Source organism: Budorcas taxicolor, chromosome 4 (genome assembly GCF_023091745.1).
Source record: "Budorcas taxicolor isolate Tak-1 chromosome 4, Takin1.1, whole genome shotgun sequence".
Taxonomy (NCBI): domain Eukaryota; kingdom Metazoa; phylum Chordata; class Mammalia; order Artiodactyla; family Bovidae; genus Budorcas; species Budorcas taxicolor.
The window spans coordinates 105,282,174-105,300,527 of NC_068913.1; the positions used below are offsets into that span (position 1 = coordinate 105,282,174).

Here is an 18,354-nt window from a genome sequence, read left to right on the forward strand (position 1 = left end):
TCAAGGTCACATAACTAGAAGTTGCAGAGCTGGGCTTTGAACCGGAGGTGGACGCTGTGGCCTCTGCCCAGGTTCCCCTTTGGGACTGAGGGCAGCTCCTAGCCAGTCCCTTCCCAGGAAAGACCTCTCCTCAAGGGAGCCGCCACGTCTACTGGCCAACAGGGACAGTCCCCAGGCCAGCTCACTGCTGCGGGGGTGGGGTGGGGTCACAAGCCCGGCCTCAGCTTGGGACGACTCTGGGATGGAGGGAGGAGGTGCTGCTATGGCATCTCTGCTGCATTTCGACACCTTCTGCCCAGTCCTGCTGCCTTTGCTGCTGCTGTCACCAGGATACGCTCAGCCTGCGAGTCCCCCTCTTAGCATAGGCTTTGGAGACATCTACCTAACACACCTCTATCATAGGCTGCCTCTCTGCCTCCAGCCTGCCAGGAGTCCATTGAGGGGAGGGTATGGGGACCCAGAGATAAACCACGGCAGGAGGCCCCACCTCCCCCAGGCTGGAGGGACAGGAGTCAGGGCAGTGAGACCTGAGCCCAGGGATCACCCAGGAAGCACAGTCGGTCACACTGGGTCTGTCTGGAAGAAACCGAAGCCCCTATAGGAGACACCCCCAAAGGTGGGAGTGGGTGGGTGAGACCCTGGCATCTCCCTTCGTTCCAGCTTGAATTTTATGATTATGGACAACTTATGCACATATGGAGTTTATACTGAGGTTGAAATGTACACATATTGGGGTAATATTAAAAATTCAAAGTTTTAAATCTGTTCAGGGTCCATAATTTTTTTCTTTTTCACAGGGAAACAGTGCTGTAGAACGCTATGCTGGTGGCCGGGTGGAAGGGGGTGTCCCGGGGAGGGGGTGTGCAGACCATGGCTAGCCCCAACCCCAGTGCCAACCCACACCCTCAAAGGTACAGAATTTCAACTGGTTTGATCCTTTCTGGATTGGGGGTGGGCAGCCTCAAACAGCTCTGAGAGTCAGAGAAATTTTAGGGCCAGGAGGATTTCTAGAGATTTCCCCTTTCACTCATTCTCCCTCAGGCCCAGAGCCCTGTAGTGAAGCTTAGGCAACACATCCCTTGGAGAGGGGCCCATAGCTTTGGGGGACCATCGTTCTGGGGACTGGGGACAGCCTGAGGCTTCTTAATCTTAGATGGGTATGAGTGTGGGTGTGTGTGAGGTGTGTGTGTGTACGTGTGTGTGCACAGTCTCCACTTTCATAGTTCACAGGAGAATGGTGTCTGGACACATCTTTTCAATCTGAAGGAGTCACTGGCATTGGTAATAGATTGTGAATATATCTGGCTTGCATTCCAATGGAGGGAAAGCCCCTCTGGCCCGTTCCCCCAGGAAGGGAAACAGGATCCAATGGAGAGATGAGAATGGAGGGGCCTGTCCCAGCTCCCAGCTTCCAGGAGGCCAGGCCCAGCTCCGGAGCCTAGCTCTTATCAGTCAGCTGGGGACCTGGGCGAAAGGCACATCTGCTTCTGTTTATTCTTCCTCTTTATCTTAATGGGCCCCCCACCTATCGCTCCCTGCAATATCCCACACCACTGCCCACAGTCCTCGGGTACCTCTCCCCGCCCCCAGGCAAAGACCCAGGGAGGGAGAGCATGGGGACAGACAGGCCGGAGACTTGGCGTCTGGGTTAAGGCTCCTCACTAAACACAGCCTTAATTGGACGCTGAGGTCAAGGTGGAAAAGAAGAAGAGTAAGAGGCTGACGCCCTTCCTCCTGGGAAGGGAACTGGCAGGTTGCTAGGAGCAACCTCAGCTCTAAGAGAAATGTAATTACATTTAAATTTCAGGTTATACCTAAGCTAATAACTCTAACTGGAAATTCCTGTTGGGAGCAGAAAGTTTTCTCTCATTATGAGATAATGGGGAGTCTCTTGCCCTTGAACTCAAAACAGTCAGTCTCAAGCTGGGAGGACTTTACTTGGGTAGAGCCTCTACAGCCCACAGGGCACCTTTGTGCAGATTAGAAAAAGGGGCCCCTTCTTCCAGGCGTCACAGCCCTTGACTGGGCAAGTCCCCCCTATCTTTCATGGCACCCTAGGACATTGAGAACCAGGACACAGTTACATAATCACAACAGATCTCCCTCCAGCCCCTAGCTATCCCTCTCTTTAACCTGGACAGCTGAAGCACTAAACAGATCACCCCAGAAACAGAAAAATGTTGCAACTGGGAGACGCTTGGAAGGCTTTAACGATGACTTGGTCCAGAGTCCCTGCTCCAATTTACTCCATGATAAGGCTTCTTGTTGAGCTGCCAATCACATTCCAGTCCTCACCCAGGTTACCCTAAACGGTGATTATTGGCATTTTGGAATGAATGGGAACGTTACCAAATTTCTCAAGGATTTCTTTCTTTACATTTTGTGTAATAGGTATCATTGTAAAGCATGAGGCTTTTGTTTTGTGTTATCTATGTTATGAAGTTCAGCACTTTTAAAGTAGTTTCTCTTTCTGTAGCAAAACTGGTAATATATCACGGGGATTCCAAGCTTGATTTTGGAGTCAGAATGATCTGAGTTCTGATTTTAACTCCTCCACTTGCTAGCCGAATGGCCCTGCAATTTGCTTTACTTCACACCCTGATTTCCTCATCTGAAAATGGGGATACGTGAAAGTATTTACCGCAAAGAATTTGTACATGAATTAAATGCGAAGAGTTGACTCATTGGAAAAGACCCTGAAGCTGGGAGGGATTGGGGACAGGAGGAGAAGGGGATGACAGAGGATGAGATGGCTGGATGGCATCACCGACTTGATGGACATGAGCTTGGGTAAACTCCAGGAGCTGGTGATGGACAGGGAGGCCTGGCGAGCTGTGATTCGTGGGGTCGCAAAGAGTCAGACACGACTGAACTGAATGCATGGAAAACACTTGCAGAGTACCTGGCACACAGTAATAATAAACAATTAGCCAGTATTAAGCTTATTTTAAGTGGTAAGGAAAGTGACATCTTACTTATAAGTAATTAAGGAGGATGGCCATGTTTTCTATCCCTTGAACAAATAGCCAATCCCAAATCTCAGGCAGGGAAAGTGAGCCTAGGGCATCAAATTGTGCCAGAAAACAAAGAAGTAGTCAAAAAACATAGGAGCTAGCTGAAAAGGATTCTTACTGGCCAAATTTGAGGAAACCAGAGCATCAAAATAAATAATGACTACAATTGGTAGCACGATGAATAAAACAAAATCCACATGATCACTGCGATAATCAAAACAAAAGCGAAATACCGGTCAATAAAACTGAAAGAAACGATAGAACTGGAAATCACTATTTCGCACCCTGCAATAAAGTAAGTGATCTAAGCAAAGATCATCAATGGAACTACTGGGTGAAACAGTAAAATACTTATATTGGGTTAAAGTAACACCCATAGATGACTTACAAATTACTTACAAATGGAAAACTTCTCTTTACACTGGAGAGATCTGGTAGTCACCATCTTAACCAAGCAATCAAACTGAGCACTAATAGTGCAACAATTATGCACCTTCTGATATGATATAATCCAAAATACACAATACCACCTATGAATTATTCCTGTTGAAGTGATGAACATACTTCTAACCAAGCCTCATGACCTACACTCCAGTTTACAGAAAATATGGGGAGAGAGGAACAGTTAAGTTATACCAAGAGAAATCAGTAAGACAAGTTCACAGTGTGGAACACAGTATAAGACACTTAAAAGCTATGACAAAGGCTCTCTCTTTAACCAGACTTTCGTGAGGTTCCTCTGCACCCTCTTTCATCAAGGCCTCCACCCTGCCTTGGGCCTACCCCACCCAATCTCTGCAGGTGGTAATGGTGGTGCATACGTGCTCAGTGGTGCCCGACTCTGTGACCCCATGGGCTCCTCTGTCCATGGAATTTTCCAGGCAAGAATACTAGAGTGGGTTGCTATTTCCTTCTCCAGGGGATCTTCCCGACCCAGGGATCAAATCCGCATCTCTTGGGTCTCCTGTTTTTGTGGGTGGGTTCTTTACCAGTCAACCCCGCTATCTGATCTCCTTTAATATCTGATCAAGTTCCTCTTCTTCTACCCATGATCAGGTCTAAGCTCTCGACGTATCTCTAGCGAGAACCCTGTTAAGCCAGTTTAGCAAGATCCCCCTCCCCACATCTTGTCTCCATCACCATACACTGACTCCCTCACCTGCCTTTTGGCCATACATCCCCACCTAACCAGGCTGTATTCAGAGTTGAACTCCTTCTCTCTCCCCTGTTGTAATAATCGTGCATAAAGTCTTCTTTATAGTTTTTTTTTCTTTATAGTTTGAGAATAATTTTTTCTCTATCACCTGGATACTTGAAAAATTAATGTCTTTCTTTTTTTTTATTTTAAAGGTAGATTACTATAGAATGAAAGAAATTAGAGAAATATAACATCAAATGAATATAAGATACCTTGGTTGGATCCTGACCAAAAAAGAAAGTCTGCAAAAGTTATTTTGAGTGCAATTGGATCCTTTTGATTATGAATTGGAAATTATAGAATGAGTCTTAATTTTCTTAGATGTGGTAGTGGCATTGATATGAAAAGAATGTTCTTACTCCTATGAAATATCTGGCTTTGGGGAAATCCTGTGTTTAGAGGTTGTAGAGGTTATATTAATTTTCTAAAACTTCTATATCAAACAATCACAAGCTAGGTGGTTTACAACAACAGAAATATATCCTCTTTCTGTTCTGAAGGCTAGAGGTCTCAAACCAGGTATCAGCTGTGTCTGAAGGCACCAGGATGATCTTTCCTTGCTTATTCCTAGCATCTGGTGTTTGCTGGCAATCTGAGGTGTTCCTTGGCTTATGACAGCACTAACTCCATCTCTGCCTTTGTGGTCACTTGTCCTTTCCTGTGTGTTTCTCTGGGACTTCAATCTATCTCTCCTTATAAGGACATCAGTTATTGGGTTTAGGGCCCACCCTAACCCAATATTCTCTCATTTTAACCTGATTACATCTGCAAAGACCCTGCTTATAATAAGGTCACATTCACTGGTACCAGGGGTTAGGACTTCTCCTTGGGGGAAACATAATTTGACCCACAATGAGAATAAAATGTCAAGATGTCTGAAATTTACTTTCAGATGTCTCAGCAGAAAATTTTATAGCCAGAGAGAGACAAAGAAAAGGAAAAAAAAGAAAGTCTTGAAATGTTAATAATTGCAGAATCTAGGTAGAAGGTAGAGGATGAACATTATATTTTTTCAACCTTTCTCTAAGTTTGAAATTCTCATAATAAATAGTTGAAGGAAAAATAGATTCATAGCAATTCCTCCATCCACAATCCTGTTATTTCATAAACCTGAGGAAGGGCCTAGGAGTATATATTTTTAGCAAAGATTCTCACTGTTAATAAGCACACAGAAGTGATTTTAATGCGCTGCTAGGATTGAAAAGTACTGGTTGATATTAAAAACTCGCATGGATATATTTAAATCCCTTGACACCTTTCTATCAATATACTCTAAGATGTATTCTTTTGAGGACATAGATTATGTAAAGTTAAATCACCAACACAGCATGTAGACACGTTACATAAAAATGGTGAGCATCTCTGTCACTGATCAATGTAACAATATCTAACAACTTATTATTAGATATGTGTTTCACAGGAGGGAAATATCTCTGAAGTAAATGTATTTCTCTAAAACATCAATAGGCTTCAGCTAGAATTTTTTTTTTTTTCTGATCCTTCTTTCTACTCTTATCTCTCCTACAGATATATTTGGGTTTTGTTTTTAAGATTGTGCTTGTGCTTGGTCATGTCCAGCTCTTCGTGACCCTTTGGACTGTAGCCCCCCAGACTCTTCTGTCCATTGGATTTCCCAGGCAAGCGTCCTGGAGTGGGTTGCCATTTCCTCCTCCAGGGGATCTTCCTGACGCAGGCAGTGAACCTGCGTCTCCTGCGTCTCCTCTGTCTCCTGCATTGGAGGCAGATTCTTTACCCACTGAGCCTCAGGGAAGCCCATGGATGCATGTCTTCTTTTTTTTTTTTCAAGTCTCTTTGCTCATATTTTAGTGGGGCTTGGAGAGGAGGCTGAAGTTTATATACATGTTCAATCTGCTGTTTAATGGGAAGTCCTCAGAACCCACAGTTTTCAACTCCAGTTTTATTGATGTCAGCTTCCTCATGTCAACTAGTCCCAATTCCAAAATGGAAGGCAAACAGAAATGTGACTTGATTCACGGAGTTGGAAGACCCACTTTCCAAAAATGCTTTTGGCCCGTGTGGTTAAGGCTGAATGATCAGTCTGAGTATAACTGTCTGACCATCATGTGTGGACTGGGTACACGCAGCCCAGCCCCACAGTCCCAGCCTCGTCCCTTCTGATGAAACATGAGTGCCCACAAACAGAAGGTTCCTCTTCTCTCACCCTGGAATAAACAGGAAGGTCTCTTGGGACTGTGGTCTTAGGACTCTAACTCTGCCTCTAATGTCTTCAGTCTCTTCACTGAGAACTGAGTCACTGCAACACCATGCTCTGCCAGCTGTCTCAGCACAAGAAAAGCTTTGCTGTGGTATGAGGTTTTGTGGGCTGCAAACTACATCTAGGTCAGCAAATTAAACTCCACAGTGTGGTTACCAAGTCCAGCTTCATCTGGCTAAAGGGCTGTCTGATTTCACCCTCTGGGCACTGGCTCTTCTGGTGTCTGGGATACAAGGCCCCTCTGCGGGTGTTTAAGGTACAACCCTGCAGGCCTAAACCCCGGGGTGACACGTGCCTAAGCTCAGAATCTTATTTTCTCCACCAGGGCCCCTGGGCACTTGAGAGTAACGATACTCTGTCCCTGCAGATATATTGTGATTTGTGTCCGTGTGCTGGGACAAAGTGGGGAAATGGAAATGTATTTCTTTGTTCCTCAGTTTCACCCAGTTTTTCCTTCCTGCCACATGGACCCCAACATGAGCCTTTTTTCTCAGTTCCCTTTCATGGAAGTTTTTCAGAAAGAGCTCACAACAGATGGCAAACTGGTCTACCTAAATAGGGCTTTACAAAGAGCAGCATCTCTGGAATTCCCTGGCAATCCAATGGTTAGGACTCGGGGCTTTCACTGTTTTGATCCTGGGTTCCATCCCTGGTTGGGAAACCAAGGTCTTGCAAGCTATGCGGCCAGAAAACAACAACCTCAACAAAGAGTAATGTCTTGATGGGCTATGGTTTCACATCTTGGTTCAGGAACTGGGGCTCAGTTTTTATAGTGGATAAAGTCCTCAGGGACTAAATCATATTAAAATTTCAAAATAATTCAGGAAATATTTATTTGAAGGCTTGATGCTATCCAGGTATCTGGAATACAGGAAAGAAAACCAGACTTGCTATCTTCCAGAAACTCTTTAACTGTGGGGGAAGAATAACATTCTAGTGGATGGCTACATACTTCACTGCCTAGCACCTATTCATGCTTTTCCTGGTAATACAAATCCAAGCTTACCCTGAGGAGAACCCCCTTCTCCATCCTTAGTCTGTGTGCATTCAACACCTGGTTCTAGAGCTGAAGCACTGACTCAGGCCTGGCCACAGTGACTGATTTAGAGATAGGCAATCTCAAAAACGACAGAATGATCTCTGTTCATTTCCAAAGCAAACCATTCAATATCACGGTAATCCAATTCTATGCCCCGACCAGTAACACTGAAGAGGCTGAAGTTGAATGGTTCTATAAAGACCTACAAGACCTTCTAGAACTAACACCCAAAAGAGATGGCCTTTTCGTTATAGGGGACTGGAATGTAACAGTAGGAAGTCAAGAAACACCTGGAGTAACAGGCAAATTTGGCCTTGGAATGTGGAATGAAGCAGGGCAAAGACTAATAGAGTTTTGCCAAGAAAATGCACTGGTCATAGCAAACACCCTCTTCCAACAACACAAGAGACGACTCTGTACATGGACATCACCAGATGGTCAACACCGAAATCAGATTGATTATATTCTTTGCAGCCAAAGATGGAGAAGCTCTATAAAGTCAGCAAAAACAAGACTGGGAGCTGACTGTGGCTCAGATCATGAACTCCTTATTGTCAAATTCAGAATGAAATTGAAGAAAGTGGAGAAAACCACTAGACCATTCAGATATGACCTAAATCAAATCCCTTATGACTATACAGTGGAAGTGAGAAATAGATTTAAGGGCCTAGATCTGATGGACAGAGTGCCTGATGAACTATGGATGGAATTTCGTGACATTGTACAGGAGACCATCCCAAGAAAAAGAAATGCAAAAAAGCAAAATGGCTGTCTGAGGAGGCCTTACAAATAGCTGTGAAAAGAAGGGAAGTGAAAAGCAAAGGAGAAAAGGAAAGATATGCCCATTTGAATACAGAGTTCCAAAGAATAGCAAGGAGAGATAAGAAAACCTTCCTCAGCAATCAATGCAAAGAAATAGAGGAAAAGAACAGAATGGGAAAGACTAGAGATCTCTTCAAGAAAATTAGAGATACCAAAGGAATATTTCATGCAAAGATGGGCTCAATAAAGGACAGAAATGGCAAGGACCTAACAGAAGCAGAAGATATTAAGAAGAATACACAGAAGAAATGTACAAAAAAGATCTTCACGACCCAGATAATCACTCACACTCACCTAGAGCCAGACATCCTGGAATGTGAAGTCAAGTGGGCCTTAGAAAGCATCACTACAAACAAAGCTAGTGGAGGTGATGGAATTCCAGTTAAGCTATTTCAAATCCTGAAAGATGATGCTGTGAAAGTGCTGCACTCAATATGCCAGCAAATTTGGAAAACTCAGCAGTGGCCACAGGACTGAAAAAGGTCAGTTTTCATTCCAATCCCAAAGAAAGGCAATGCCAAAAAATGCTCAAACTACCACACAATTGCACTCATCTCACACACTAGTAAAGTAATGCTTAAAATTCTCCAATACATGAACCGTCAAATTCCAGATGTTCAAGCTGGTTTTAGAAAAGGCAGAGGAACCAGAGATCAGATTGCCAACATCTGCTGGATCATAGATAAAGCAAGAGAGTTCCAGAAAAACATCTATTTCTGCTTTATTGACTATGCCAAAGCCTTTGACTGTGTGGATCACAATAAACTGTGGAAAATTCTGAAGGATATGGGAATACCAGACCACCTGACCTGCCTCTTGAGAAACCTATATGCAGGTCAGGAAGCAACAGTTAGAACTGGACGTGGAAAAACAGACTGGTTCCAACTTGGGAAAGGAGTACGCCATCCTGCTCATTTAACTTATAGGCGGAGTACATCATGAGAAACGCTGGGCTGGAGGAAGCACAAGCTTGAATCAAGATTGCTGGAAGAAATATCAATCACCTCAGATATGCAGATGACACCACCCTTATGGCAGAAAGTGAAGAACTAAAGAGCCTCTTGATGAAAGTGAAAGAGGAGAGTGAAAAAGTTGGCTTAAAGCTCAACATTCAGAAAACTAAGATCATGGCATCCAGTGCCATCACTTCATGACAAATAGATGGGGAAACAGTGGAAACAATGTCAGACTTTATTTTTCTGGGCTCCAAAATCACTGCAGATGGTGAAGCAATGAAATTAAAAGACGCTTATTCCTTGGAAGGAAAGTTATGACCAACCTAGACAGCATATTCAAAAGCAGAGACATTACTTTGCCAACAAAGATCCGTCTAGTCAAGGGTATGGTTTTTCTCAGCTGTCATGTATGGATGTGAGAGTTGGACTATAAAGAAGGCTGAGCGCCGAAGAACTGATGCTTTTGAACTGCGGTGTTGGAGAAGACTCTTGAGAGTCCCTTGGACTGCAAGGAGATCCAACCAGTCCATCCTAAAGGAGATCAATCCTGGGTCTTCATTGGAAGGACTGATGTTGAAGCTGAAACTCCAATACTTTGGCCACCTGATGCAAACAGCTGACTCATTTGAAAAGACCCTGATGTGGGGAGGGATTGGGGGCAGGAGGAGAAGGGAGCGATAGAGGATGAGACAGCTGGATGGCATCACCAACTCAATGGGCATGGGTTTGGGTGGACTCAGGGAGTTGGTGATGGACAGGGAAGCCTGGCGTGCTGCGGTTCATGGGGTCACAGAGTTGGACACGACTGAGCGACTGAACTGAACTGATGAAACCTAATCAAAACCAAAATATTATTTGCAGAACAGAAATAGAGACGGAGGTAGAGAATAGACACGTGGACACAGAGTGGGAGGGGAGGGTGGGATGAACTGGGAAAGCAGCTCTGATATGTACACACTCAGTTCAGTTCAGTGCAGTCGCTCAGTCGTGTCCGACTCTGCGACCCCATGAACTGCAGCACGCCAGGCCTCCTGGTCCATCACCAATTCCTAGAGCTTGCTCAAACTCATGTCCATTCAGTCGGTGATGCCATCCAACCATCTCATCCTCTGTTGTCCCCTTCTCCTCCTGCCCTCAATCTTTCCCAGCATCAGGGTGTTTTTAAAGAAGTCAGTTCTTTCCATCAGGTGGCCAAAGTATTGGAGTTTCAGCTTCAGCATCAGTCCTTCCAATGAATATTCAGAATTGATACTTTAGGATGGACTGGTTGGATCTCCTTGCAGTCCAAGGGACTCTAAAGAGTCTTCTCCAACACCACTGTTCAAAAGCATCAATTCTTTGGCATTCAGCTTTCTTTATAGTCCAACTCTCACATCCATACATGATTACTGGAAAAACCATAGCTTTCACTAGATGGACCTTTGTTGACAAAGTCATGTCTCTGCTTTTCATGCTATCTAGGTTGGTCATAACTTTCCTTCCAAGGAGCAAACGTCTTTTAATTTCATGGCTTCAGTCACCATCTGCAGTGATTTTGGAGCCCAGAAAAATAAAGTCTGACACTGTTTCCATTGTTTCCCCATCTATTTGTCATGAAGTGATGGGACTGGATGCCATGATCTTAGTTTTCTGAATGTTGAGCTTTAAGCCAACTTTTTCACTCCCCCCTTTCACTTTCATCAAGAGGCTCTTTAGTTCTTCTTCACTTTCTGCCATAAGGGTGGTGTCATCTGCATATCTGAGGTGATTGATATTTCTTCCGGCAATCTTGATTCCAGCTTGCACTTCCTCCAGCCTGGCATTTCACATGATGTACTCTGCATATAAGTTAAATAAGCAGGTGACAATATACAGCCTTGACGTACTCCTTTCCCGAGGTGGAACCAGTCTGTTTTCCCATGTCCAGTTCTAACTGTTGCTTCTTGACTTGCACACAGATTTCTCAGGAGGCAGGTCAGGTGGTCTGGTATTCCCATCTCTGGAAGAATTTTTCAACAGTTTGTTCTGATCCACACAGTCAAATGCTTTGGTGTAATCAAAAAGCAAAAGTAGATGTTTTTCTGGAACTCTCTTGCTTTTTTGATGATCCAACGGATGCTGCCAATTTGATCTCTGGTTCCTCTGCCTTTTCTAAATCCAGCTTCAACATCTGGAAGTTCATGGTTCACATACTGTTGAAGCCTGGCTTGGAGAATTTTGAGCATTACTTTACTAGAGTGTGAGATGAGTGCAATTGTGCGGTAGTCTCAACATTCTTTGGCATTGCCTTTCACTGGGATTGGAACGAAAATTGACCTTTTCCAGTCCTGTGGCCAATGCTGAGTTTTCCAAATTCTCTGGCATATTGAGTACAGCACTTTCACAGCATCATCTTTCAGGATTTGAAATAGCTCAACTGGAATTCCATAACTTCCACTAGCTCTGTTCTTAGTGATGCTTTCCAAGGCCCACTTGACTTTACATTCCAGGATGTCTGGCTCTAGGTGAATGATCACACCATCGTAGTTATCTGGGTCACAAAGATCTTTTTGTACAGTTCTTCTATGTATTCTTGCCACCTCTTCTTAATAGCTTCTGCTTCTGTTAGGTCCTTGCCATTTCTGTCCTTTGTTGTGCCCATGTTGGCATGAAATGTTCCCTTTATCTCTAATTTTCTTGAAGAGATTTCTAGTGTTTCCCATTCTATTGCTTTCCTCTATTTCTTTGCATTGATTGCTGAGGAAGGCTTTCTTATCTCTCCTTGCTCTTCTTTAGAACTCTATATTCAAATGGATATATCTTTCCTTTTCTTCTTTGCCTTTCACATCTTTTCTTTTCTCAGCACACTACCATGTATAAATTAGATAGCCAGTGGGAAGCTGCTATATAGCACAGGGAACTGAACTTGGTTCTCTGTGATGACCTAGAGGGGCGGGATGAGGGTGGGAAAGAAGCTCAAGGGGAAAGGGATGCATGCATCAGTTCAGCTTAGTTCAATCACTCAGTGTGTCTGACTCTTTGAGACCCCATGGACTGGAGCACACCAGGCTTCTCTGTCCATCACCAACTCCTGAAGTTTGTTCAAACACATGTTCTTTGAGTCAGTGATGCCATCCAACCATCTCATCCTCTGTCATTCCCTTCTCCTTTTGCCTTCAATCTTTCCCAGCATCAGGGTCTTTTCCAATAAGTTAGTTCTTCACATCAGGTGGCCAAAGTATTGGAGCTTCAGCTTCAGCATCAGTCCTTCCAATAAATATTCAGGGTTGATTTCCTTTAGGATTAACTGGTTTGATCTCCTTGCAGTCCAAGGAACTCTCAAGAGTCTTCTCCAATACCACACTTCCAAAGGAACAGTTCTTCAGTGCTCAGCTTTCTTTATATTCCATACATATATATGTATACATATAGCCAATTCACCTCCTTATACAGCAGAAACTAACACAACATTATAAAGCAATTATACTCCAGAAAAAAGTTAATGATATGCATGAAATGTTTGATCATGCTGTTTTGGAGAGAGAGACACTAGATCATTTTTGCTTGGATTACAAGGAGGATGTGAGCCAAGAGTTGCCAAAAGCCACACGACAGAGCCTAAGAATGAGGCCAGCACAGCAGAAGACAGATCAGAATGAACGAGAAAGACTGACTTTCTTGGTCAAGCCATTCTTAATGTTCCATGTATTTCTAGGCTTTTCTGCTAATTGTTTCAACAGTTATTTTTATTTGTTTAAGCTACTTAGATGGGGTTTTAAGTTGCAACTAAAAAAGCTCTATGTTGTAACTAAAAACGTGAATAGTGTCCCCCTCCCCAAATTCACATCCACCCAGAATTTCAGAATGTGACCTTATTTGAAAATAGAGTCTTTGAAGATGTAATTAGTTAAGGGTGTTAAGGTAAAAGCATCTTGGATATAGGGTATGCCCTAAATCCAATGACTGGTGTCCTTGTAAGATGAGGCAAGGACTAAGATACACAGAGAAGAAAGCCACGTGGAGGGGCAGAGAGGGATTGGAGCCATGCTACTCAAGGCCTAGGAATGCCTAGGGCCACCAGAAACTAAGAGGAGGCAAGGAAGTAACCTATGAGCATCAGGGGGAACCTGGTCCTTCTGATACCTTTTTTTTTTTTTTTAACATTTTTTGTAATGCAGCATGTGGCATCTTAGTTCTCCAACCAGGGATCAAACCCATGCCTCTTGAGTCCAAAGCATGGAGTCTTAACCACTGGACCACCAGGGAAGTCCCTCTTCTGACACTTTGATTTCAAACTTCTTGCCTCTAGAACTGTAAAAGTTCCATTGTTTTAACCAAGTTTGTGTTCTTTGTTCCAGCAGCCCTAGGAACAAAAATACTCTAATACATGAAAGGATTCAATAAATATTTATAGATACCTAATATGTATCTGAAAAGATTTTAGCTCATTATTGACCAGGGGATTTTTGCAGAAAGTAATGTCTGTGGCTGGTGACTTTTATTTTGGCTGGCTAAAAAAGAATTCTGTTATTGCACTAACACTTTGCAGGTTACTACATTCAACAATGTGGGTGACCTGGGTTCAATCCCTGGGTTGGAAAGATCCCCTGGAGAAGGGGACAGCTACCCACTCAGGTATTCTGGCCTGGACAATTCCATAGACTGTATAGCCCATGGGGTCACAAAGAGTCAGACATGCCTGAGTTACTTTCACTTTCACAGTCAACAGTTACACGTGAAACACCTGTAAAGTCTTCTGATTTTTGCGAAATGTTATCTTCAATCTATTCTTCTGTAGAAGCAAAGGAGTGTTCTCCAGCAGTGTGGGTTTCGTTTTCACTTTCTGTATCAGAGTCAGTCACTAAGGTTTTTGTCTTTTTGTTGGTCTAACATTCACATTGTCTGAATCAGAACTATATTCTGAAGAACTGTCATCTTCTGAGACACTAGTGTAAATGTTGCTCAGACAATCAGAACAAGTCTCTGCATAAAATTCACCAAAAAATTCTTCTTCACTCAAAATTTCATGATGCATCATCCTGAAAAGATTTTACATTTATAATATACACAAGGTTGGAACAGGCTTCCCTGGTGGCTCACTGGGAAAGAATCCACTTGCCAATGCAGGAGACGCAGGTTCGATCCCTGGGTCAGGAAGAGCCCTTGGAGGAGGAAATGGCAACCTACTCCAGTATTCTTGTCTGGGAAATCCTATGGACAGAAGGAGCCTGGTGGGCTGTAGTTCATGGAGCTGAAAAAGAGTCAAACACAACTTAGTGACTAAACAACAGCAGCAGCAATGCTGGAACAGAGACCGAATGGGGCAAAATGTGCAGGATAAGGACAATCAGAAGTTGCATAATGAACGCTTGGTCAATTTTAAGCTCTAATAACTTCCTCCAGTGATGTTAACTGTATCATTCTCTAAAAACGTACTGATATGTCTGAGATCAATAACGTTTCTCTAACAAAAGATCTGGTCAATAATGTGCTGTTATCATCAAATCCAGAGAAAACTGTCATGGAGGGTGTAGAGGGATATTTGGGCTGGGACATTATGCAGCCTGAAGAACTGTCTGCCCCACCAACCTGCCCCACCCTGGGTGCCTCTGCAAGGCCCTGGAGAAACTAGAGAATTCGTGTTCTCCAGACCTTTCTGGCCCTCTGACAGGCCATTCTCCTAATATATGAACTTCCTTCTTCAGCATGGCAATGAGCTCTGTTTGATATAATTGAAAATATTTTTCCTCATTTGTGCTTTGTCTTTTGACTTTGTGTGGACTGATCTTTGCCCTGTAGAATTTTTGCCTTTTACATAGTCAAATTTATCAATGACTTTGTGGCTAATAGTTGGTTTGTTTTTTTTTCCCAACTCCCCTGTTTTCAAGTGTACTGTACTGTGGAAGAAGGTATTTCTTTTCCAATTTTTTCTTCTTGTGGTGAAATACACATAACTTACAATTTACTATCTTAATCATTTTTAATTGTATAATTCAGTGGTTTTCAGTACATTCATGTTGCTATGCAATCATCACCACCATCCATCTGCAGGAGTCTTTTCATCTAACAAAACTGAAATTATACCCGTTGAACAATAACTCCCCGTTTCTCCCTTCACCCAGCCCCTGGCAACCACCATTCTACTTTTTGTCTCTGTGATTTTAACTAAGTATAACATAGCTTTCTTTTATCTTTACTGTGTTTCCCTTCCCTGCTCTGCCATCACCTTTATTGAGTGTTCCCCCAAAACAGCAGCAGTAATAACACTGCCATTTGGGTCCAGGCCTTACACCCAAGGCTTAAGTACAGTAGCTCCAGTCTTCCCAGTATCTGCTAGGCAGGTGATATTCTGCCCATTTTACAGCTAAGGAAAGTATGGTCCATAGAAGTTACACAATCGCCCCCAGTTAAAGGTCTCACAGTTCTTAATTGGAAGAGGGAAGAGTCATGCTTGTGTTTGTCTAAATCAAAGCCAGGGCTTCTTCTTTAACACCATTCAGAAGCCTTGTGTCTGCACCCTCAGACTACAGATGGCTGATCTTGCCTCTGTTGATTATTCCTAGCTTGACCATCACAGGAAAAGTTTATTTTCAATTATTATATATAACTTTTTCACCCTACAACTTAATTATAAGATATAGCTCTATTAACATCATGGGAAGACAAAAGGAAATAGTTACTAAAAAGCAAATTCTGTCCTCAAGGTCAAAGGTCCAAAGTATAGCCCGCAGAGGCTCCCGCAGTCTGGGGCCCCCTCCACTATCTGATCTCTCTCAGGTGGATGACCTCCCGCTGCCATCTGGATTGCCCTAACCACAGGAAAGCACAGGGGAGTTTGAACTTCACCCCGGTGGAACTCTTTTTCCTATGTGAGAGCTGTGCTTCATTTAAGGAAGTGTAAACAATGGTAAATAATACTCGTATGTGGTCTAGGGCTGCCCTAAGGGTGTGGCTCACGACAGAAATGCTTCTCACTTGTAGAGAACAAACATTCGAGGTGAAGGTGTGAGGGGGGAGGTCTCTTCTGAGGCCCGTAGATGACTGTCTTCGTATCGTGTATTGGCCTGCTTGGGTCTCCATAACAACACACCACAGACTGCCTGCCTTAAACAACAGAAATTTGTTTTCTCGCAGCTGTGGAAGCCGGAGTCCAAGATCAAGGTGCTGACCTGGTCGGGCTCTGGGGAGCACTCCCCTCTAGGCTCTGAGACAGCCACCTTCTCTCTGTCTTCTCATCTTCTCACAGGGTGGAAGGGGTTCTGGGGTCTCTCTCTTCTGACAAAGGTGCTATCATGCGGTGCTGCCTTAGCTCAGACTGCTATAGCAAATACCATAAACTGGGTGGTATATATAAATAAAAGTTTATTTCTCAGAGTTCGAGAGGCTGGAAGTCCAGGCTCGGGTGCCAGTCCTGGTCACGTTCCGGTGAAGGCCTTCTTCCAGGTTGCAGACCATGGACTCCTGTGTGCTCAGGTGGCAGAGAGCAGAGCATAGCAAGCAAGCTCTGCGGTGACTATGGGGAGGATGCTAATCCCATTCACGAGAGCTCCACCCCAGGACCTCATCTCATGCTTGTTACCCACACAAGCCCCACCGTCTAACACCACCACAGGGAGGGGTGTATAGTTTCTGCACATGCATTTTGGAGGACACAAACCTTCAGTCCCTAACAGGGCTCTGCCCTCACAACTTCATCTAAACCTAATTATCTCCCAAAGTCTCCATCCCAAAATACCACTACCTTGAAGGGTTAAAGCTTCAACACACAAACTTGGGGGGCAGGGGACACAAACATTTAATCCATCTCACATTGTCTTCTCTGCCAGTCTGTGTCCAAATTTCCTCTTCTTACAAGACAGTATTCCAATGGCCTCATTTAACCTCTGTAAAGGTCCTATCTCTGAACGCAGTCACATTCTGAGGTCCTGGGAGTTAGCATTTCAATATGCGGATTTTTTTGGCCACATCACCAACATGTAGGATCTTAGTTCCCCAACTGGGGATCGAACCTGTGCTCCCTGCAGTGGAAGCACTGAGTCTTAACCACTGAATCGCCAGGGAAGTCCCTCAGTGTATGAATTTTGAGGGGACAAAATTCAGCCCCAAACACTACCCTTTGAGCCTCATAGAATGAAAAGATTTTTTCAAGTCTGGTATAACTAAGCTCTCCCATACCTGTGATATACTCAAGGACCCTCAGATTCACCGGGTGTCTACTGCCGCTACCCCTCACTCTCAGCAACTTATTATTACAAAAGTGCTCAAATATAAATATATAGAAAGATTGAAAGAACAGCACACCGATCAGCCATATAACCTCACTTAGATTTAAAAGTTGCTGACATTGTGGGGGGCTTCCCTGGTGGCTCAGTGGTAAAGGTCGACCTGCCAGTGCAGGAGACACAGGTTCGATGCCTGGTCCAGGAGGATCCCACCTGCCTCAGAGCAACTAAGCCCGTGCGCCACAACTGCTGAGCCTCTGCTCTAGAGCCCGGGAGCCTCGATTATTGAGATCACATGCCCTGGAGCCCATGCTTTGCATGAAGCCGCTGCACTGAGAAGCCCGTGCACCTCAATGAAGAGTAGCCTGCAGTCTCCAAAACTAGAGAAAAGCCCAGGCACAAAGACCCAGCACAGCCAAAAATAAACAAAGAAAGTTTTCAAAGATTGTTGACACTTTTTGCTTTATCTCTAGGTGTGTGTTTTTTCCCAAAATGCTTGAAAATAAGTTTTGGAAATCATATTTCACTAAGTGCTTTAGTAGGTGCCTCCTAGAAATCAACATAGCGGACAATCCTTGCCTGAAGGAGTTATTTCCTTGATTGGCCTCCTACCAGTTTGAACCTGAGTTTACCCCTCAAAAGGCTTAACACTCAGTCATTAACGTATATAGTAGGATGAGGCTCAATCCCTTGCTCTTAGAAGCTTTTCTCTTTCCTATGATCCCTCCAACTTATCTCCTGAGTCTGTAGAGAACAGACCCACTGGCTGGTTCCCTGGTGCCTGGAAATTCAACACCAGGAGAATAAGAATCTGAGCCGTTTGTGGGGGTCAGTGGCAGGGAGGAGAAGTGCCAAGGTGAAATAAGACAAACCAAATAAATACATCTGCAATCACGAGCAGGATAAGTT

General features: G+C 43.9%; 1 protein-coding gene across 8 annotated transcripts in view; it reads right to left on the minus strand.

Moving 5' to 3' along the window:
* SLC37A3 (solute carrier family 37 member 3) overlaps positions 1–18,354 on the minus strand; it is a 172,130-nt gene that overhangs the window by 43,924 nt on the left and 109,852 nt on the right. For 3 of the 8 annotated variants that reach the window (XM_052638524.1, XM_052638522.1, XM_052638513.1), the window contains one exon: positions 13,673–14,474. The exons of 3 other annotated variants lie outside the window; for them this stretch is intronic. In XM_052638524.1, the coding sequence (XP_052494484.1) occupies positions 14,280–14,474 (195 nt within the window). In that variant the 3' untranslated portion in view covers positions 13,673–14,279. Of the gene's footprint in view, positions 1–13,672; positions 14,475–18,354 lie in introns of those variants that run through there. 2 more of the 8 variants (XM_052638514.1, XM_052638515.1) reach the window with 2 other exon arrangements.